At 32.2% G+C, this 22,419-nt stretch overlaps 3 protein-coding genes across 4 annotated transcripts; 1 reads left to right on the top strand and 2 right to left on the bottom strand.

Moving 5' to 3' along the window:
* Nucleotides 1–22: 22 nt before the first annotated feature.
* On the bottom strand, nt 23–13,039 carry apolpp (apolipophorin). The gene is made up of 13 exons (XM_035093960.1): nt 12,884–13,039; nt 11,706–11,732; nt 11,399–11,583; nt 5,824–11,305; nt 5,481–5,697; nt 5,131–5,423; nt 4,577–5,007; nt 2,443–4,419; nt 2,024–2,260; nt 1,248–1,723; nt 827–1,154; nt 497–736; nt 23–408 (listed from the first exon to the last, which is right to left on the bottom strand). Exons 1-13 carry the CDS (start codon nt 12,963–12,965, stop codon nt 184–186), a joined length of 10,200 nt encoding a protein of 3,399 aa, XP_034949851.1. The 5' UTR covers nt 12,966–13,039; the 3' UTR covers nt 23–183.
* Nucleotides 13,040–15,644: 2,605 nt separating this feature from the next.
* Nucleotides 15,645–18,940, top strand: mms4 (Methyl methanesulfonate sensitivity 4). 2 transcript variants are annotated; one of them, XR_004691122.1, is made up of 5 exons: nt 15,645–17,045; nt 17,134–17,187; nt 17,266–17,383; nt 18,522–18,622; nt 18,679–18,940. XR_004691122.1 is itself a non-coding variant. In XM_035094128.1 (4 exons), the coding sequence occupies exons 1-3, from the start codon at nt 15,903–15,905 to the stop codon at nt 17,374–17,376; spliced, it is 1,308 nt and encodes a 435-aa protein (XP_034950019.1). In that variant the 5' UTR covers nt 15,645–15,902; the 3' UTR covers nt 17,377–17,383; nt 18,522–18,940. The 2 variants fall into 2 exon arrangements, 1 of the variants encoding a protein (XP_034950019.1); XM_035094128.1 differs by having other exon boundaries at nt 18,522–18,940.
* On the bottom strand, nt 17,492–22,322 carry Rcd1 (Reduction in Cnn dots 1). Its single transcript, XM_035094126.1, has 6 exons — nt 22,093–22,322; nt 21,705–22,007; nt 20,067–21,633; nt 19,573–19,987; nt 19,276–19,464; nt 17,492–18,587 (listed from the first exon to the last, which is right to left on the bottom strand). The coding sequence occupies exons 2-6, from the start codon at nt 21,950–21,952 to the stop codon at nt 17,656–17,658; spliced, it is 3,351 nt and encodes a 1,116-aa protein (XP_034950017.1). The 5' UTR covers nt 21,953–22,007; nt 22,093–22,322; the 3' UTR covers nt 17,492–17,655.
* Nucleotides 22,323–22,419: the final 97 nt, after the last annotated feature.

Raw genomic sequence — 22,419 nt, 5'->3', positions numbered from 1 at the left:
TAAACAAGTGAAGTACTACATACATCATTTACTAGATACATGTATTTATTAGATATTCACATTTGAATTACATATATAGTATCGTACAGGGGATTTTTAATTTAATAAAAAATATTTCTTAGCGCAGCACAATATCTAGTAATATTTAATAATCAAAAGTTAAATGTTCACTTTTACAGATACTCAACCCTTAGCACCATTTTTAGTGTGTCCTTTCTCTTTACGACCAACAATTTTACAATTGGCATGTCCATCAAGTCCACGCTGTTGTTTACACACACAATCTTCATTCAATTCCACCTCCGTAATTCCCTCAGCTAGTCTTCGAGCCATAATTGAAATGAATTGTTTTTTCTGGTTTTGTTTAGCGTCTAAGAAGTGGTTAGAGCTGAATGCAGCACCTCCCGACTAGTTCAATCAAATAAAGAAGAACAAAAATATTTATTTTCATTTATATAGCATATATGAAATAATGATGATTAAAATTTATACGTACACTAAGTGCGAAACCAGCACACACATCATTGCTACTGAGGACTAAGTTATTTTTATCAATGCTGCCTTCCAATGGCTTCTTTTTGTCACTGAATGTATAGCCCGCATCAGCATCGTAGCCCACAATATTTTTCTGCGGTTTACCAGATACTAAAATGTCTTTCAGATATCCAACATGATAGTAAGTCAGTCCTAAATCTCGATAGACTTTCTCTCCCATAAAGAGTCTCAATTGTTGAAGCTAAACAAAATAAATTCAATCAATATTTGACGATGAATACACTCGCTTGCATCAGGATTTATAATATTCAAATCGAATTAAATCACTCACTGAAAGTGGAAGAGGGCTCTTCTCACAAGGATTAGCAATTACTCCAACTACAATTTTAGCTGCGCCAGTACGGAATGGATAACGAACAGCTTCTTCATAAGCATCAGTAAGTTTGAATGTTCCTAACTCAACATCCAGCCTTTGTTTAGCAAACTTAAGTCTTGTTTGAGTGTCTCCTTCTTTGGCTTCCTTCAAACTGATTAAAGGAGAGCTTGGGCTGAAGTTCATATTTTTAACTTCACCATCAATATTCATGCTTCCACCAGTTGTGTAATGTTGAGGCCATTTCATATTATCAGCGTAACCAATTAGGCCAATACGTACATCCCTTGAATAAAATTCAAAAATTATCTATATAGTTTACCATAATTATAAACTTTAATGTTACGTCTTTAAACAAAGATTTAAAAAAAATATTTACGTAATTCCATGATGAGCTAATTCATTTTTAAGTTCTGAAATAAGTGGAGTTATGAGCTCTTTAAATATCTTTTCGTTTTTCGAATCTTGTTCGACGACAAAGATGACGTCTGCTTCCTTCTTGGGGATTTTTACACTAAATGAATCTCCGATGGCAATTTCATCTTTTCCGAGTTTACAGCTACCACAAGCAGAGGGAATTGAAATATAAACTCGTTGATGACGGCATGCTGCGACGTAAGCAGCGGACATCAAGCAAGTGGCTCGTGGGGTTCCCGCACTTGTAGCGTGGTCACAGGCTTGACGGTATATTGTCGGATTTACATAATTAAAGCAGGAGCTCATAGAAGAGCTTCCGGTGAAATATTCAGTACACGTTGGATTTCGTTGGTGATTTTGATGATCTGCTGTTGGTGCTTCAGCACATCCTGAATTTAATCTGTATGCATTTCCGAACTCTGATTCCTTTTCAGTAATCTGTAAAAAATAATGTGGAATTAAATATTTATCACTCATTTTTTTTCCTATTTATTTATGATAATTACATCTATTAAAGATCTAATTGAAATTTATAGAAATTAAAGTAAATCGAATAATTGCTCAATAAATTACGAAAACTAATTGACATAATTTCTATTACGGTTTACTGATTATTATGATATTGTTATTAAAATTTAATTTTCAATTTTAACTCATTAATATCTGTTGGTTCTATTTAAAAATTAATGAGATTATATCTGTTTCAATTGGATTTGTTAACAAGAAAAGAGTATTTACATGGCCTGAAGGCAAAGTGAAATCATCATAAGGTTCATTATTTGCATCACCAAAGAGTCCACGCAGTCTTCCGTGATAGAAACCAGATACACGAACACTACAAATCATCGGAGCTTTATGACTACAAGCTACATGAATACCGTAGTCGGATTTGACATTGACAATAGGAGGAGTAAGGAATGCATGAAGATTTGCTGTGCTTGCGGGATATTCTGCAGCTTTGTCGTTTACCAAGATCTGTGAAGGGAAAAAATTCTATTATTTTCTGTAATACAATAACAACAAAAAACAACTGTAAAACAAAACTTATAATATTTTTAATTGATTTTATTTTAAAAATTAAATTGAAGAATAAAAAGCTAAAATCATAAAGACAGTAATATTTTCTTTTTTTTTTTAACAAGTATAAATCTACTTACATTGCCATTAGATTTGAGCGTGATGCTTTCTCCCGGAGCAACGATAGTGATACTGATAAGTTTTCCATTGTTAAAGCTGCCAACAACAGAGAAATTGCCATCGCGTGTATCTTGAGCCAAAACATAATCGCAAGTACCAGGCATGGTAAGATGACGACCATCGTAGGTAAAGAAATGACCTCCCTCGACAACAACTCCAATTTTACTGAATGGTGGAATGATGTCAGATGCATAATGAGTAGGTCGGTAAGCATAATACAAGTCAGTAATCGATGGAAGCTCATTATTTCTGAGAAGATTAATAATAGACACTCTCAAAACCGGAATACCAGGCAGATCCTTCAAATTTCCAAAACCAGTAGGCAGTTTCATGTCAAATAGCCCGTAAAATTGTTCAGCGCCACCTCGATTCCTCAATAATTCAATAATAGAGTGAATTGCATCGATCGCATGGTTGTAAATGTTTTTAATTTCAGCACCGTCGTCAATCTTCTGATGTTTAAGGTGTTTCATGATGTAATTATACGTAACAGTGAAGAATTCTCGAAGTTCTTCGGTAGGAAGTACTCGTTTTAGTTGAATAAAAGCTTCTTCAATTGGCACTAAAATAGTATCGGGTACTTTGAAATTAGAAAGTTCTTGGTATTTTTCTTTCATGATTTCGTAAATTGGTAACGCTTGAACCTGTCCAGTGAAAAGCTTAATGAAGTTTTTCACTTCGTTTTCAATTTCACCGTATGCCTTAAGGAATACTTTAGCTATATCATGAATAAGTTCACTAACTACAGAAATAAGTTCTTTAATTTCTTTCTGATGTTGATTAAGAATGTCAAGAATAGCTTTAATATAAGTTGCAACAAGTTTACTAGCTGCATCAGTAATTTCTATAACAGCATGTGCTACTTTATCGAATGATTCTTTTAATTTAGGATAAGTAGCTTTCACAGCATGCATTATTTTTTCTCCAATTTCATGTAATTGTTTGTTCAGTTCTACCATACGTTTACTCAATTGGTTGACAACGTCAGTAAGAGCTGTAACAAATCCACCAAATACTTTATTTAAAGTTGCTTGGATTTCTTTGATTGTCGTGTCGGCATTTAATTCTTGTTTCAATTTTTCAAGCTCTGCTTCATAATAATCAATAATGGGTTTCCAGTTAGGCTGAGCTTTTTTCAAATGTTCATAAAGATCTTTAAACTCAACATTTGCTTCATCAGCTACTTCTTTAGCAGCTTGTTTCATCTGTTCTAGATGTTTAACAATGCGTTCACGGTAGAAATCAATCATGTAAGCGACATTGTCTTTGTTATAGCCAAAAGTAGGTTTGAGGAATCGGCTTTCATCCAAATAAACTCCAATATTAAACATTGGTTTCTTTTCACCATTCTTGTAAGCATCAGCGTGGAATTCAGCTACTTGTCCAATCACCAAGTGTCCATCAGCTACGAATTTCGTGTCAGGTTTATCCTTTCTGTAGCTTTGATATTTAAATCTGTTGAAATCGCGTGCTTCCAATAAAATAACCACAGGCGGATTGTCTAATATAACAACTTCAGAATTTAATTCAATAGAATTCTTTGATGCTGTTTCGAATGTTGACTTCATCTTTGAATCGACTTTCATTACAGTTCTAGTTGGAGCTTGAACAAGCAGATGAGCTTCAACCGCATTAAGAGAAAATAACACACCCATACTCTTTGGTTTTTGATTCTGGTCTGTGTATGCCATCATAGATCCGAAGCCAATATCAGTTGGAGAGAGTGTTAGGTGCTGATCGATGTCAACTTTCAGTTGCTGTCCGCGGCTAGTAATCTCAATATCCCCAGTGATATTGTAACCTTTTGGAATACTGTTTTTCACTAACCGTGTAACTATGGTAATCTTCTGAGGCTTTTTTGCAAAAACGTCAATGTCAACATTAGCATCGAGTAAATTGTCTCCACCATAAGCGAGCTTACCCTTAATGACCATATCCTATGAAAAAAAAATTATTAAAATGACTTCAAATAGTATCTTCGGATATATATTAAGTTTGATTGATTTAATTTATTGCATTTGAGCTTCAAATTAATAAAAAAAACTTCAATTAATGAATTTATGATAAAAAAATAAAATACAAAAAATTACTGACCTTCGTCTGTGTTGGATAAATGAATCGAGATTCACCAGCGATAGAGAATGCATTTTTCTCTACATTAAGATCACCATTAGCAACAAAGCTAGTTTTATCATTAGGATGATTTTTACGATCTAAGTAAGCAGAAATATCAATTTTATATGGACCCATTGGGAATTTATTTTTCGGAACATCAACAGCTGCGATCAAAGCTAATTCGCGGCTTGGTAGTGTCAATATGATAGCCGACTCTTTAGGATGCATGTATATTTTAGATGAATATTGAGTTTTATCTTTAGAAGTATGTAGATATAAGTTGGCAGCATGATCAAATGTCATTTCTTTGGCTTGATACTTTGTATTGGTTTTCAAACCAAACTCGACAGGTACATTGAATTTCTTGAGGTCGACTTCGACAGTTATTTGATGGTCAATAGGAGTTTTCTCTGAAATTTTTATGGAAAATGTAAACTTTACTGTATTTTTTACAAGATTTTAAATTTAAAAAAATTTTGTTTATATTTGAAACTTTTAAAATTATTTCCTGAAAGCTACATTTAATTACTCACGATTAGTATCGACATTGGATTGCAATTTGAAGTGAGCACAATCTTTGCTCTGCTCACAGTAGCTATTAAATACTAGTACTTCTTTGTCTGAGAGCTTGAGTTCCCCAACAACTGCTGAAGGACCAAAGTTGGCATTCAACAAAATAGCAACACCAGTTTCTCCATCGTTCTCTCGTGTCAATTGCTTGCGCGAATAAGTAAACTTTGAACTCCTTGTATTTTCTCCAATTTTCAAATTACCGTTTCCTTCAACAATGATCTTTCCAGCTTCATCCCGTTTACTATAATTCGTACTGCAACAAGCGAATAATTTATTGATTTGACAGTGAGAAAGATAATTTAAAACATACCTTCCAGTAATAATATTCTTTCCATCGCTAGTCACTGTCAAAACGATTCTCTTTCCAGTCTTGACTGCAGGCGCCGTGCTAATTGTTGCATGAATCTTACGATGTTTGATCTTGTCACTATCGAAATTCGTCTCAATCATGAAGTTGTCAACACTGTCCATCTTAACGTGTCCATCCGCATGAGCAAATCCTTTAGGTGAGTCAATTTTCCATTCACCTGATTAAAAAAAGTCATTTAATCACAAAGATTTGTAAATTCTTTAATTATATATAAGTATTATTATTTGTTAAAGGAATTTGAATACTAAAATTATTTTAAATAAGAACACTGAATAAAGTTTACCTTTATATTCAGTTTCACTAAGTTTGTTAACTTTGGCAAGAAGCTCAGTCTTTCCATCAGGACAAGCAAAGACGACATGCGCACGATGAACGGAAGGATTCATCTCGAATTCACTCTTCATTTCATACTTCTTGTCATCAGCAGTCAAAGAGATATCATTTTCCCAAAATCCTTCTTTATTGTGCTTATGAACAAGTCCAAAGTTAACAGAATGATATTTTTCCAAAGGTGTTGTTGCTTTTGCTACCATATTTATTTGTGATAAATCTGGTAAATATGAAGCGTCGATTTCACTAGCGACTTTTTTATCTCCATAGCTAATAGCTAATTTTCCAGAACTCTTTTTCATTTCAGCTGTTGCGTCATGTTTATGAGAAGATTCTAATGTTAATTGAGGATAACTGAGTAAATTTAACGAAATCTTTGTTGTTCCATCTTTAACTTTTCCGGATTCTGACTTAGTCTGTTTAGTTTCAATTGCTGCTTTAATTGTCTTATCGTCATTATAAGTTAATGCAGCTTCGTCCTTGTAATACAACTCTCCGTGAACATCAGGTGTCTTAAAAGTTATTGCCTCATGATATTTAAGATTACGTAATTTTTCAGATGGAAAAACAAATGCTACATCTAATTCAGAATAATGAGGCTTAGTACCATCACCACCATCTTCGAATTTACCTGATCCTTTAACAGATAAATCACTGCCTAACGATGATTCTAGATCCCAAAATCCATTTATTCCTACAACATTATCATTTTTCTTGTTGTAGTTCATGCTAAATAAGAGATCAAATGGTCGTGGCAAATAAGCACCCTTTGCAGATGTTTTCAATTCACATTTTTTAAAATCAGGCTTAGTCTTGTCGGCCATGTGTCTAGATGCGACCAAGAGTTGTAAATCTTTTCCATCAGTATTAACAAAGTTTAACTCGTGCTTAGTTCCAAATTCTTCTTTCTTAGGTTGTGTAACGGCCATGTCATATTTGTAATTTATTTTACGGCCTGGAGCGTCTTTTTTTGAATGATCAGATAATTCGTAATTACCATATGCTTCAGTTTGATCATTTTGACGACTGATATCTTGTTGTCCTTTGAAATTGAAATAACGTCCATTGGGCAAAGTTATGTCTGCCTCTCCTTTGTATGCATTCTTTCCAGGTCCTTTCTCTTCAACAGTTCCTTTGCCATTGACTTCAAATTTATGTGATAAGATTTCAATGACATTTTTGGAATTGATGAAATTCTTCTTTACTTCTGAATCAGTTGTAAATTTAATTCGTTTGCTTGGATCTTTGTCGGCATTAAGAAGTATTTCAACTTCTCCAACGTGTTTGGGTCCAGTTACAGTCAATTGACCGGTTCCTTTCATCTTACGGTCCAATTTAGGGAAGTCCACATCAACTGAAGCGTCTCCTTTGCCGTTTTGATAATTGAATTGTCCAGTGACAGCCACAATATTCTTCATGTTCAAGTTGAGCTTTCCATTAGGATTATTGGCTCGTTGAATTTTTAAGAGGAAGTCAAGGTATTTAGCGTTATTCAAACTAATGATGGCATCGCTTTTAATTTGTTGAGGATTAGCATCAAGACCGTAATTTACTTTCAAATTCTTTCCATTGATTTTCATGTCACTACTAAATTGGATGTATTTACGATGAGTATCCACTTGATAGTCTACAGTAGTATCAACCTCATACTTAGCCCCAGGAAACTCAAGCTTGCCCTCAAATTTCCTCTTGTGGTCTGACAATTTCTTGTGTTTAGCACCAACTGCCAATTTACTGTCCATTATATAAGCATCCCATTCAACTTCCCAATTATGTGGTGCTCCTTGTTCAACCTCGATTTCAACATCAGATCCAATTTTGAATTTACCGTATTGAATATTAAATTCACTTTCGAAACCAGTTTGTGCAACATGATTTTCAAGTTTAACTAATACTTCTTGCGCTGGCCAAGTGATTTCAGTTTTAGTTTTTATTGAATTTAAGTACTCGTAAGGATGAGTTGGCCGTTCATTCTTCTCATAGGATAGTTTATCAATGAATGTAAATCGATTAGTTTTAGATTCAAGATCTGGGCCATAGATGAAAACAAAGTTGTTATCAATTAAACCGTTTGATCGATCGTAATGCCACATTAATTTAAAACCAATAGTAGGATCTTTAGATGGTATTGCAGCTATGTTAACATCGAAACCATCGTTAAGTTTTTTGCCATCAAATTTGATCTTTACATTTTCTTCATTATGAGAAACAGCAGCGTCAACCAACAAACCATTAGGTTTAGTCTGCACATAACCATCTATACTAAGTAATTTTTTATCTGAGGCTAATAGAGTTACTTTGTCGAAGGTATACTTTTTACCATCACCGCTATCAGCAACTGCAATATCACCTTCCATTTTATACGCAGCATTTCCTCCTTTAGATCCTTTTCCACCTGCTAATTTTTCAATATGTTCTGGTACCTTATATTCCAATATAGGCTTGTATTTATTTCCATCTGCTATAAGGCCGATAGTTCCATAATAATGATCAATGTCATGATCCAGAGATACAGCAAGTGTTTTTTTCTTGTCAGTATTTTGTAATGAAATTTTTCCTGCAATTTTTTTAAATGGAGAATCGAATTTAGCTTCAACAAATTTTTCTTCAGGTTTATAAGCAGCATCAACATTTAATGCTATTTTCCTATTAGTTTTACTATTGGGAGTATCAAATAAAAGTTCAAATGATTTTTCATCATCTTTAGATGTATCTAAGTGAGCTCTGAGATGATAACTTGTTGCATCATTGTTTTCCACACTAATAGCGAACTTAGCAGGTCCACTTAGTGGGTACATAGCTCGGTTACGAACGGATTCAATAGTATCATAAGGGTAGGAGAAATGACCGCAAACTGTTAGTCCGAGAATAGTGGAAAATTGATCAAAGCAATCAGAATGCTCTTTGCCATTGGGGAACTTGGGTGAGTGTGTTTGTCCTTTGTTATCGACAAATAGAACCTCACTCGATACACTAATGATCTCTTGCTTCTTTTTTGGTATTCCAAAGTTAATATCAATACCTTTACCATTCAACATCTTGACAGTCAATTCTGATCCGGTAGCTGTATGCATGCGGCTGATCATTTTAATTCCTGCTTTATTACCAAATGGCTCTATAGCAAAGTTCGTAACAACAGCAATATTAGCGCTTGGTTCAAAACCAATTTTAACCATTGCATTATTTGGATCTTTCATAATTGCTGGGATATCAAGCTTGCCATTAGCTTTGATATGAGTCACAGCATTTCCTTCGATTCCTATAGATAATGGAAAACCTGTACCAGTTGGATAAACAAGATCTAACTCCATAAAGTGAATATGATTAGATGTGCTATAATCAAAGTTCTTGACTTTGTCAAATGCACGATCAATGAAGTCAAATATCCTATCAACAGCATGCGTTGGATTGAAACCTGAACTCTTGTCTCGGAGATCAATGTAGGCCAACTCAACTCCATACATTCTGATTGAAAGATCAATGTCTACGTCTTCATCAACTTCTGTATCTTTAGGCTTGGCATTTTTAGCGAATTGAGCAAGCTCGGCTGGATTAATAGTACTGCGACGACCACGTGTAGTTTTTCCAAGATGTTCATTCACACGAGCATACATATCTTTGAAAGTTTTATCACCTTCTGATATTAACTGTGGTAACTCTTTATTTCTAAAAAATCCCTTTGGACCAAAATAATGTTCAATGAGTCTGTCAACATTTTCACTACGAACATCAATCTCTAAGAAATTAAAAGAGCGTCCAAAGAGTTCAGTAGTGAGGTTCAAGCTCATTGAACGTGGAACAAAGCTTTTCTGACTGTAAATTACATTTTGTTCGACAACGGATCCAATACCAAAGGTATCAATATTGTATGAGAATTCTCGATTGAACGAAAACTTACGGAAGTCCTCAGGGAACTTAGTACGAGGTCTGACTTCTGCGAAAAGCCTCTTGGCGTTTTGCTTGCTTGGATCTGTACTAGCTCGCAAATTTCTTAAATGAGTTGTTACAAAAGAGCCGACTTGATTAACTGTCTCAGCGTCAATTTTTTCTTTCATCATGTTAACAGTTTGTGGGCATGCACATTCAACTAAACTTAGATAAGTTTTGATTCTTATTTCACTGTCTTCTTCCTTGTCTCCAAATACTTCAATCATTGGTTTTTTCCATTTCATTGAACATTTGGCAGTAAGAGCTTCGACTGCAGCTACTCGAACTCGGTTGTGAACTGATTTATCTTTAACAATAGCAATCAACTTATCTATTGTTTCATCGTCGAGATAATTAGCATTACGAAGAGCTTTCATTGCACCAATCATAATATTTTCTTCTTCACGAATATTAGATTTTCCATTACCGATTTTTGATGCGATTTTACTCAAAGCTGTTTTTATTTCAGCAGCATTTTGACAATCGTGATGTTGACAGTACTTTCCAATAACACGTCCAATTCCCATATAACCAATTCGAGGTACATTAGGTAAATCGAGAAGTGATGTAACTGCAGTAACTGCTGGCAGATTAACATGATCGATGAGTGCAAGACTAGCATAATAAGCCATTAGCTGGAGACCACTAATTTCCTTATTTTTAATTAATTCTACCATTACTTCTGCAGCTTCTCCACTTCCAGCACGACATAAAGCATCAAGGAAAGTCTTAGCATCAGCATTTTTATCAAATCCATCTGCTCCCGACTTGACTTTACGCCAAACATTGAGAATATGATTCTTTGTACTCTTACGTAATACTTTGATTAAGTCTCCAAACTTCTCGGCTGCATGCTCTTTGACTGTTTGAGATTCTGTTTCCTGTTTAACCGCTTTGAGTGCTTTGGTGATAGCATCGGCCGAAGAGTCAGTTAATGGACAAGGAGGTTCAAAAACCAATGACTTTGGTACAGAAACTGCTGCATTCGGGCTTGAATCTGGTTTGTCTGTTTTGAGAGTGAGAGTAGAATGAACGACAGTCTTGGCTCCAGATTCTGTAGCTGAGAAAGGACTATATTTATATGTTTCTGTAGATTCAGCATTATTGAGAACACCTTTTTTGAAAACTTGCTCCATTTTCATATCAGAGTCAAGCACCGGAGATGATTTCAAGTCAGACGATTCATCATAAGCAGCATGGACGATAGCATGTCTCATACTTTCACGATATGAACATCTTCCCAAATTTCTGCGTTTATTAACTACGACCGAATCACCCTTGGTTTTAAATTCAAAGTCCGTTTGACAACTGCCAAAAATATCAGTCTCACGATGGGATGTAACCCCATTTTCTTGCATTACAGCAGATTGGAACATTGAAATAATAGCTCTCTTAATGTTAAGTGATGTCTGAGAGTCTTGAGGTTCAGCACAGAGACTCGTATCAATGTGTCCATTGTGGTAATTGAATTGTAAGGCATGTTGTTCAATATCCTTTTGTGGTGTAGGCTAAAAAGGTAATACAAATGATGAGTAAACAATACTATAAAGTGTATCCTTTTGAGATTTTCGTCAATTAACTGATTAATATTATAAACTTACTGATCCATTTAGTCGGACATTCTTCAATTTTAATTGATGAATGCAATCCGGCTTTACAGCTAATTCAACCAGTGCATTAAGCTTTATTGTTGAATCGGATTCAGCCGCACTCAGAGACGTTACAGCTTTTCCCTCAAATTCGTATATGTATGTATGTCCAGGTGTATAACCTCCACTTGTTCCCACTGATTGAAATATTATTTATTAATATTTTTTTTTTATCAAAAAATACATTCTCTAAACTAATTACTAAATTTTTTTCAATTAAAAAATCTTCTAATTGAATAATAAAAATAAATTTACTTACTTCCATGGCAGCCAGTCATACATTGTTCTGAAAAAAAAAATAAAATCGTTTTTAATTAAGCTTTGTTTATTGAAGCAATATTTGTGGAAAGAAATGGAAATATCGGATTTTCATCATAATGAACATTGAATCAAAGAATTAATTTATTACTGGAAATTTTATAAACAACATATCATTTGTCGAGAGATAATCTTGTGGTTCTAAAGAGCATTGAGTCATTTGACCTATGACGTATATAGCCAATACATAGCAAGTTTACCCTTAATGTGCCTTAAGATATCACATTTTATTGACCTTAGTCGGTAGATGGTACATTATGTCGTATTACAAGTTCGTAGCACGACAATTTTTTTAATAACGCCAAATCTTAAAGTCAAAAAAAGATACACACATATGGACATCTTTAATGTGTATAGATATGTTTATCTACCCCTCTTAAGTAGTCATAATTCACCAAGTATGATACAACGTATCTCTTTCATTATCTCTCTTCTCTTCGTGATTCCACGAAAATCAAACGATAGAAAAATAAGACATGTTCATAGCTTATGTAAGATTCAACCTTTGAATTAAATTTCTTATATTGTTTAATTTTTCTCAACATCTATATCCATACATATCAATACTAAGATCAAAACTGATCGTATCCATCAAAGACTAAATTAATTTAAAAAGTAAATAATATAATTGATACAATATTATGATAATTGAACCAAAATCTCATTTAATAATGTAATAAATAGATAACAGTAGCAATTGGATATTGTTATGAGATGAAAAATTTCTAAAAGTCCCCAAGACCTCGTGATATCAAATCTATTTTATGCGGAGAGTTGCGATGATGTACATCAGGATCAATTTACCAAATGTCCGGTCAAATGCGCCCTATCCGGTAGAGCAGTAATCATTTCAATCATACAGGCGGCGAGTTCATTATATATACATACTTATATACGTATATACATTTAAATATATAAACCTTATGTAAAAAAAAAAAATTTAATTTTCAATCAGACTAATTTCAAATTACCTATTAAAATGAACTTTTAAAACAAAGTTTTTAAAAAATCATATCTCTTATCATTAAATTATCTAACGAGAATGAGTAAAAAACTTTTTGACTTAATTTAAGTTGAAAATTCAATGATATAGTCATTAGCATAAAAGCTATCACTTACCTGCCCGCAAGGAAGGTGCAAACAGCAGAAGAAAAGCCGCGATGAAAGAACCCGCGGACAAATGCCGGGGTGGATGTCTCATGATAATTTCTTCAATGTCACACTATCTCACAAATAAATTCGACTCAAAGCAACGGGTTCTCAGAATCTAACAGCATTGCATTTCTTCCTCCAGTGCTTTTATGCTCTCGTCAACTCTCCTTCCACTTCTCCCTTGATACTTTAGAGGCGATGTCATCTTCACCTCCCTCCCTCATTTCTAGCTTCAACAACAAGATCAGGCCCTGTCAACCTCGATGGACATCGGAATAACTGCGTAATCCTGCCCCGTATGTGAACGAAGATAAGAGCTTACTCATGATTATTTTCTTACTCGTTTCAATTAAATTAAGATTTTTACATGCAATTTTATTTATTATGTAAAATGTGAAAGTTTTTTTCAAAATGTGTGATGAATATTTTTATTATTAATTGCAATTATCTCAATGAGTAAAATGTGACATTGATATTTGATGAGTTGTATTTGTAACTATCATGATGATTTATTCAATGATATAGTCACTGTTGTTTCGCAAAAGCAGTTTGAAAAAATGAGATATTTTTTAAAAAGATACTTTGATATATTAGAAATTGAATAAATAACTTCGAAGGACAGCACGATAAAGGGTAATTGAACGTATCATACCCGTTGATCACAATAATCAATTTCATTATTCAAAATAATAAATAATATTATTGTTACCATAATGATAGTAACAAAGAAAAAAGAAATTAAAATAAACAATCTTAGGACAACATAGTTAAAGTTATCATTGACATTTGTGAGATAGTTACCCTCAGAAGAAGCCTACCATACATATTAAAAGGAAACGACTTTGTTATTTTTCGTATAAATATAGAGTTTCACTTTAAGCAAACAGATATCATTGGTCTTTTTTGGAATAATTCAATCACAAAGGGTCAAGAGCTTACTCATACAACGTTACAAAGCTGAATAAACTAGCTAGAAGTGTACTTTGTCTCTCGACAGTAGAATTTTGATTTGATAAAGGTCAGAAAGGCGGAAAATAACATACTTTTTTTATTGAAGAAGTTTCAAATTTTACTCGAGAAACAGTCACTAAATAAAGATTATTAAGTATACATTGAAATTTCAGATTACTTCTACATTTCATTCAAAAAAGAAGTATGAGTAAAGATTATAGAGTATGTATATTTAATTTTTTGATTAATAATTTTCTTAAACTCTCGATAATTTTTATCCAACTTATTTATACTCAATAATTATTATTAAATATAATTAATATATATGTTGTCGTAATATACAAGATGAAGTAATTAAATTTTATCTCAATAATGACATAAAAATTGAATTAAATTATTACATAGTACAAAAAGCATATGATGTACGTAAAAAGACTGTATATCTTAAATTGAAATAAAAATGATGATTTTTTTCTGTATGCACTTTTTGAATAATTCTCGAGAAATTCTATTATTCTACTGCTATAATAAGCTTTACAATTCAAAAGATATGAATTTATTTCATACGTAATGAACGCATGAACATATTTCTCTCTTTTACAACCCTATATGCAATGCTCTTTTAAGGTTATTATTTTTCATTACAATAGACCCACCACTATATACCCATTTTTGGAGCAGTATTTCTTCCATTCCCCTCTTTTTATTGTTCCTAAACTAATAGAAATATAATAGTTGTTACAAAAAATCACCCTCTCAATTGGTTACATTTAATTTAAAGCTCGTTAATATGACACTCATTAGATTGGTACAATTAATAATACATCATACTTAACTACAACTTTATATTCATTACTTGGATAAAAATAACATGTTAGAAAATCAATAGGAAAGATAAAACTTGTTGATGAAATTATTCCTAGGCAGAATAATAGAAAAATAGGTAATTTTGAAGTGTTAGTACTTGTGTTTCTAGAGACGTAATAATACTTATTAGGATTTCCTGTAGTTGCTAAAAAAGAGTAATTTCTCGTCAATTAAAAAAAGTGGTACAAATTACGTGTGAATGAAGTGTTACCTTAGGAAAAAAAGATCTTTCAAGTTGATAATGTGATAAAAAAAATGTAACATTGATACATTAATACGTATTGCTGTCGTTGACTTGTTACTCTTTACGCCGTAAGTTTAACCAAGTTATTTAGACTGTCTATTATCTAACACGATTGTACATCACCACGGGGTCAACGGTCATCGCGACAATAATCTCATGTACCAAGCTTCTTCAGCTTCCAACTTGAATCACTCTCATATAATTTGCTCAAGATTATTGAAAATAATTGATTTGTTAAACAAGTCATTTTTGCCATTGTCTTTTTTTTTTTTGTAAACACGAAAAAATATCATATATAATTCGTGATAATTTTTAACTGTTTATTCCCTTTTTCCTGTTTACTTCTTTTATTCTTTGTATTTAATTTTAGTACTAATTGAAAGTTGGAATACTTTTATTCTTTTTTGAGGTATTAAAAGAACAAAAATTATGTGAAAAAATAGATACGTAAAACCCGTATATTTTATAACATTCACTAAAAGTTATGTCTTAATGAAATAAATATTTTAAAACCTTCTACAATAACCTCATTTTTGAGTAGTTAACCATTGTTACGATATAAGGGTAATTAACACAGCTCCAAATCCAATATATTACGAAGATAGTATGTTCAACTTTTATTGTGGTCCAACTATTATTAAATAATATAAAAATTCATCATAAATTATATCTGTGGAAAACGCATTTGCATATATATACAATTTACATAAAAATTAACAGAGAATTTTATGATGGTAATCTAACGTTAGTATATCAATGTGTGTGTGTGTCTTCCTATACATTCATAACCTCCGCTATTATACACTGTATGGGGAGTAAGCACATGTTCTGAACAAGTGCTGCACATTATTAGTATTAACCAATCTCTTCTCCGAATTCCAAAGGGACATTACAAAAACAATGTCTTATTATTTTAGTTAGTGAATGTTCTTGAATGCATTAACAATGGATTCGTCTAACGAAAATGTTGAATATTTAAAATCCGTTGAATTTATGGATGAATATTGTGCAAGTAATTTTAATATATCACCAAAGATTAATGATAATTATCAGTCCAATCATCAATATGAGAATTTGAAAAATATTCGTGATAATTCACCAGAAAAATGTGTTACGCTGTTTGATAGTAATGATAAAAATCCGGAAACGATGTCAGCATCTCCAATATCTAAACGTAAAACGAAAAGAAAAGCTACAAAAATTATTGATGAAGATAAGGTTAGAGCAAAGAAGGAGGCTACTAGAGAAAAACTTCAATTGGCTCTGGCAAAAAAACGCATAAAAAATATTCAACCTGGAGAATGCATGAGATTTATAGAAGCTGATATAGATGATGATCTAAAAGATTGTGATTTTTTTTCTGAAACAATAGCAATGTTGGAGTCTTCATATGTTAAATGTTGTACAAAATCATTACCTACTCCAAATAGTATAGAATGGACAAGAATTACTGAAGAAGATTCCATTGATGATGATAATAAAGTCCATACAGTGATAAGAAGAGAACGAGATAAACATGTATTAATTATCTGGAGTTGGGAAAAAGTTGTTCAACATATACATGATGAGTCATTCGTAGCAGCTGTAACATCACTATCTGATCAAATGACTGAAAAAAGTCTAAGTCTGATCATTTATGGAATAAATGGATATTTTGAATATCATAAAAGTAGGAATAAAAAGAAAATATGCAATAAAATGTATGATAATATTAAAAATTATCCCAAAATATCTAGAAAAGAATTTGATAAATGTCTTGTTAAGATACAAATTTTTGTTGAATGCAATACTAGACTTATTGACTCATCAGTTGAAATGAGTTTATTAATTTATCAGTATACTAAATCAATCGCTGAGATTCCATATAAACTCATAACTAGAGAACGAGTAAATGAACAATTGAATTTTTATGCTGCTGGTGAAAATAGACAAACTATTAAAGTTGATCGAGATGGCTATGGATTGAAGATGCTTTGGACGAAACATCTGTGCAGCTTCAATTCTGTTACTTTACCAATAGCTCAATCTATATGTGCTGAATATCCTAGTCCTCAACAATTAATGAGGGTCATTATTTTCATTAATTTTTTCATCTAAATTAATTAATTATTCAAAAACGAATAAAATTAATTATTATATTCTCATTTTGATGTAGGCATATGAAAACTGCTCCGAAATGGAAGGAGAACTTCTTTTAAAAGATATCATGGTATTGATTATTCTTATGATTGTTTAAAAAAATTGAATTCCGATAAATAGAGATAAAATTTAACATATTTATTTTTAGATCAAAAGGGCAGCAGGTCCATTAACAACAGCTAGGAAGTTGGGGCCAGAGCTGAGTAGAAAAATATATATCATGTTTACGTCTACGAACGGAGATCGGTTATTAAATTAAATCGAATGTAAGTGAATATTTTAAAAATAATTTATTATCCATTATTCATCACTTTTTATAAATAATTATGGTCAAAAACAAACATTCCTTAAATCTTAATAAGTTGGAATCTATGATAAAATCATAATGCAGCATGTAAAAAGATGATGAATTTTGTCATACAATTTTATCGGTTTGAAATAGTAAATTTATCAGGAAAAATAACAATGTATTCTAATTGAGTAATATAATATATATATGAATCAATGATAGAAGAGCTTCAAAATTTTTTTAATATTTTTAATATTCATCTTTTTCAATAGATTTAGAATCATATTCTAATAAATCATTAAATGTTATATCATCTTTAGTTTCAATAATATCTTGAGCATTATAAGTATCTTCAACACTATATTTCTGCCACTTAGAAATAATTTTAACAGGCAATGTAGTTAATTGTTGATTTTTATTGTCTGTAATAACTTGGTAGGACGAACGTTTAGATGTATTTTTTTTTAAAATAACTGGATCATTAGAAGAATTTGGAACGTCAGAACTTCGTTTAGACAATATTATTTTAGTGTATTTAATTGTTGGGTTTGTTGATCTTGAAACGTTTTTTGATGATCCATTATTCCAGTTAGAGACTAATGAATTTTGTGCTCGTACTCGTTGAATTAGATTTCCATTTTCAGATGAAGTATTTGGTTGTATCAATGTTTGCTCACTAATCTTGGCATGCACTTTAGTCGGAGGACAGTAAACCTTCCCCTCTTTGTTACTAAGTAAAACAACCTTCGTGGTTGTGGGAACAACTTTCGGTGGAACATTTTGTTGACAGACATCACTGGCACTCGTTAGAGACAATGAAGGAGTTTTTTCAATAATATTTAAATTATCGTCATCTTTAGCAAAAATAATTGGAATATCCAATATATTCCCTAGTTCATCATCTAAGTCAATTGAAGAATTGTCATTAAGAATTGTTGATGATGATTGCTGTTCTTTCCATTGATTTTTCTGGTTAATTGTTATTTTAGGTGTGGTTTGAGATATTTTTTGGCAGTTATTAGTCTTACTTAACCAGGGTACAAGTGTAATTGGGTTACCAGTATTTTCATTGATTGTAAACGTTGGTAATTGATCCGAATTTGCTGTATTTTCAGATATTCTGGTAACACTAATCGTATTGGATGAATCAGCATTCATGGCATGTCTGGTACTCTCCATAGCTATAACAATGGGTTATGATACATTTGAAATACTTGTATGTATTCAAAAAATATATATTAACGTCGATAATAAATGAAATCAACTTTTTAGAAGGTTAATCAATTATTATATAAATAACATACAAAGGAAAGAGTGGAAAAGGAAATGGGTTCAAAGATGAAATTAATCCGATACGCCGAAAAAAAAGATTTATTTAACACAAAATATAAACCTATGAAGTTTGTTTAAATACACAGTCATTCTCTTTTGCTAAGACAACGGTAGCTTATAGAAATTATGTAATTTAAAAAAATTGAATTGAAAATTTTTTATCAAATTACTTTTTTGTATCTATATTTACAGTACTATATATAATCAACTATTACGTAATTGATAGATAATTCCAATAATAAAGTTGAATTCATTTTAATGCATTTTATAAATGAAATTGGTAATCATTGATTTTATATTTCTAAACAAAAAGATGTAAAAAATTTTTTATGACGGTAATCGTGCAATAATTTTAAAAAATATAGTATAAAGTATTTTTGGTCAGTGATTGTCAGTTCTAAACATCATAATGTTAATTTTATACAAATAGATAGTGGATGTTTAACAACTCTTCTAGGTAAAGTATCAAAAATGATTAATACTAATTCAAATTCTACCGAGAACTGTTTAATACCTAACTAGGTAATAATGTTCTACCTTTTGCCGTCGTCGTTGACGTAATAACTGCGGTAGAATTCATGCTAGATGATTCATTTGAATGTAACCCAGTTGAAGTAGCTATACCAGAAGCCTCAGAATTATTTCCACCGTCATTTGCACTTTTCCTACTGTGAAGCAATGCCGTTAAATGAGATGACGAGTTTACCATCGATTTATTTTGAATGACTGAAATAAAAATAAAATTCAGCAAAAAGTCATAATCACGAATTAAAATATGCTTCATCAGTTATTCTTGATGTGATAGCTAACTTATAATTAGTTATTAGTAAATACCTGATAAAGTTGGAGTAGAAACACGAACTTGATTTCCAGAAGTAGCTAAAACTGTAACAAGTTTTGCGTCCCCAGATTTTTCTTGAATATTCATACTTTTATAATTATTACTTGATATAGTTCTATTACTGGCAACAGCATTTTTATTATTTATTGCCAGAGTTTTATTAAATATTTTAGTGTTTGGTGAAACAGTCTTAATTTTTCCAGGTAAATTAGATAGATTATTAGAATGTATCATCTTAGATACATTTGTTAAACTGACAGGCTGTTTTATAGAAGTGTTAGATTTCACTTGCATGTTTGAACTTTGAGATGTTGAGTATGGACCCAATTTTATTGGCCCACCAGAACCTAAACTCGCTAGAGAGCCGATATTCAATGTGAGTCCACCATTAGAAGCCGTAGAATTTCCCTGAAATCATCAAAATATATCAATCAAATTTCTTTGAAAAAAGAGAAAAAAAATAATGAAAACATATGACTAATTTTACCTGAACTAGTTGTTTAATTGGTGTTGACTGATCCACAATACCGGTCTTTTGAATATTAACAGTTTTAGATCTCCTTCTTTGTACAGGAGTTTGATTAATAATATTTGTTCCCCTTATTTTAGTAAGTGTTGTCTGGTTAATTATATTAGATTTTGATAAATTTTGCGACGTTTGATTCGTCGTTAAAGTGACTCTATCAACTGGAGTAGTTGGACGAGATTTTTTCTGAGCATTGAGAAAATTCAACTCATCCCCCATCAAATTAGTCGGTGAGTTTTTTCTCTTTCTCTGCTCTCTTTTATTAGCTTTTTCAAGGTTGTAAAATCCAACAGGTCTCAAGGGTAAAGGATATGGTTGCAAAATTATACCCGCCACAAAGTCAGCAATTTCATCTAGGATGCATCTATCTACCATACTTTGGGTAATTCCATCAGATATTTTTTTAGTTGTGGAAATTCTCAAATAATCATCCGCAGTTCCCACAACTACTAAGCTACTTTCTACCAATAATTTTTCTCTGATGTCCTCAATATCATCTGTTCTAGTTAATTTAGCGTTTTGACCAACGACAAATAGTATAGGACATCGTATGTCCAATAAAGTATCGTCAGGAGTACCTCTGTTACCTTCAGCTGTAGTAAAAGGAAACCCTAGACACACTACAGCAGTTACATGTTCCATTTGAGCAACCTGACAAGTTAAAGCTGCCCCAGTATTAAACCCAATAAGAATTATTGGCCTTCCTGGAAAATCACTTCTCACGTCCTGAATTTTTGCTCTAGTTGCTTGTACTAATTGCTCCATACATGCCATCATGGTCATTCTATTTGCTGACAATCCCACATGCGAGTGAATCGTGACAACTGTACCAAGTGAACCTAATTGCGTAATCCATTTGTGTTGACGAGATGAAATACTGGTACCAACACCTGATGGTGCTACAATAATCACTGGGTTCCCTGGTAATTTTTTTGGGCGATTTGAATTCAAACACGATGCTATAGGATCCCAGGACCTTTTGAGAACAGCTCCTAGTGACTCTGCTGGTATTGTTCCCAGTTTCACCATCGCATTCGGTTGAACAGTTATCATTTTTTCAATAAGTTGAGGAACTTTTGCACGTAATGTTTGAAGAATGTCCAAATAAATTACGAGATATTCTCGGGGAAGATTTTCTAAGAGTAACCCATGTAACCACTGGCTTATACTTAAATCCCATCCAGCTGAGGCTAAAATCTCCCTAAATTTTTGTGTTGAAGAATCTGTAGATATCCTTCGATAAATAGGTTCTGTAGAGCAATTCACTTTTGCTAGCCTAGTTAACCTTTCAGTACTCAAGACATGAAGCACACGAGCGAAAATTTTTTTTTGTAAGCCTGTGAAAAAAGTTTTCTCGATTTTTTCTCCCCAGTCATCAGCATTTTCATCATCTGGTCTAGCAAAACTTGCCAGTTTCTGAGATTCTTCCATACCTTGACATAACTTTGTCAAGTCATACGGCAAAGATACTTCATTTGTCATGTCACAATGTTCTACATCGATTTCATCATCCTCACTTTGTTGATTTCTATTAAAGTAATGTATTTAATTATTTCTAAGCATCAAAATGATCACGAAATAATTAATAGCAATAATTACCCCGATACTTCTTGATCAGGAGCAAAGAAAATTTTTTTTACTGGCTTTACATAAATATTTTCTGGCCTCCAATTCCATGGTCTAGCATAACAATGATCTTGCAAAACAGTGTCTAATTCGATATCTACATACCCAGCAACACTGTGCAAAAATGAGGTAAACTTATTTAAATTATCGTCTGGAGACTCATGAGCAGGACTAGGAAGACCAGAGCCACTTGATGCCATTAATCCAGTAGTAGTCAACATTTTTGTTTTTTATAAATTAAATAACTTTGTTCTCTATTTGTTCTTTTCTTCATATCTAAAATATAATCACGAAAAATTATCTATTATTTTTAAATATCTTAATTGGTATAAAAGAATATTAATCATTAGAAATAATTTACCTTGTTCAATTGTGGTCCCAATGAATCTCAATTGTTGTATTCATTTTTGTAACAAAAACTAAACTCACAAACAGGTATAAATGATAAATTATTTTTTTATAATAATACTCACTACTTATCCAATTAATACACTTATTTTAATCACTCAGTGAAAAATTCAGTAAATAAATTACAAAATTTTATGTAAACAATATTACGTCGCGGTTAACGCACATTATCAATACATATAAAATGGCTGTAAAAGTAGACTGCACAACCTGAAATGATAGAATCAAGAGAACGTCATGCGAATATATTGAAAAAGTCTTTGAAATGGCCAGTAGAGGT

The sequence above is a fragment of the Chelonus insularis genome, unplaced genomic scaffold (genome assembly GCF_013357705.1).
Source record: "Chelonus insularis isolate UGA/USDA-ARS -01 unplaced genomic scaffold, ASM1335770v1 scaffold_303_pilon, whole genome shotgun sequence".
In the NCBI taxonomy this organism is placed as follows: domain Eukaryota; kingdom Metazoa; phylum Arthropoda; class Insecta; order Hymenoptera; family Braconidae; genus Chelonus; species Chelonus insularis.
This window is presented reverse-complemented; position numbering and strand designations above follow the sequence as displayed.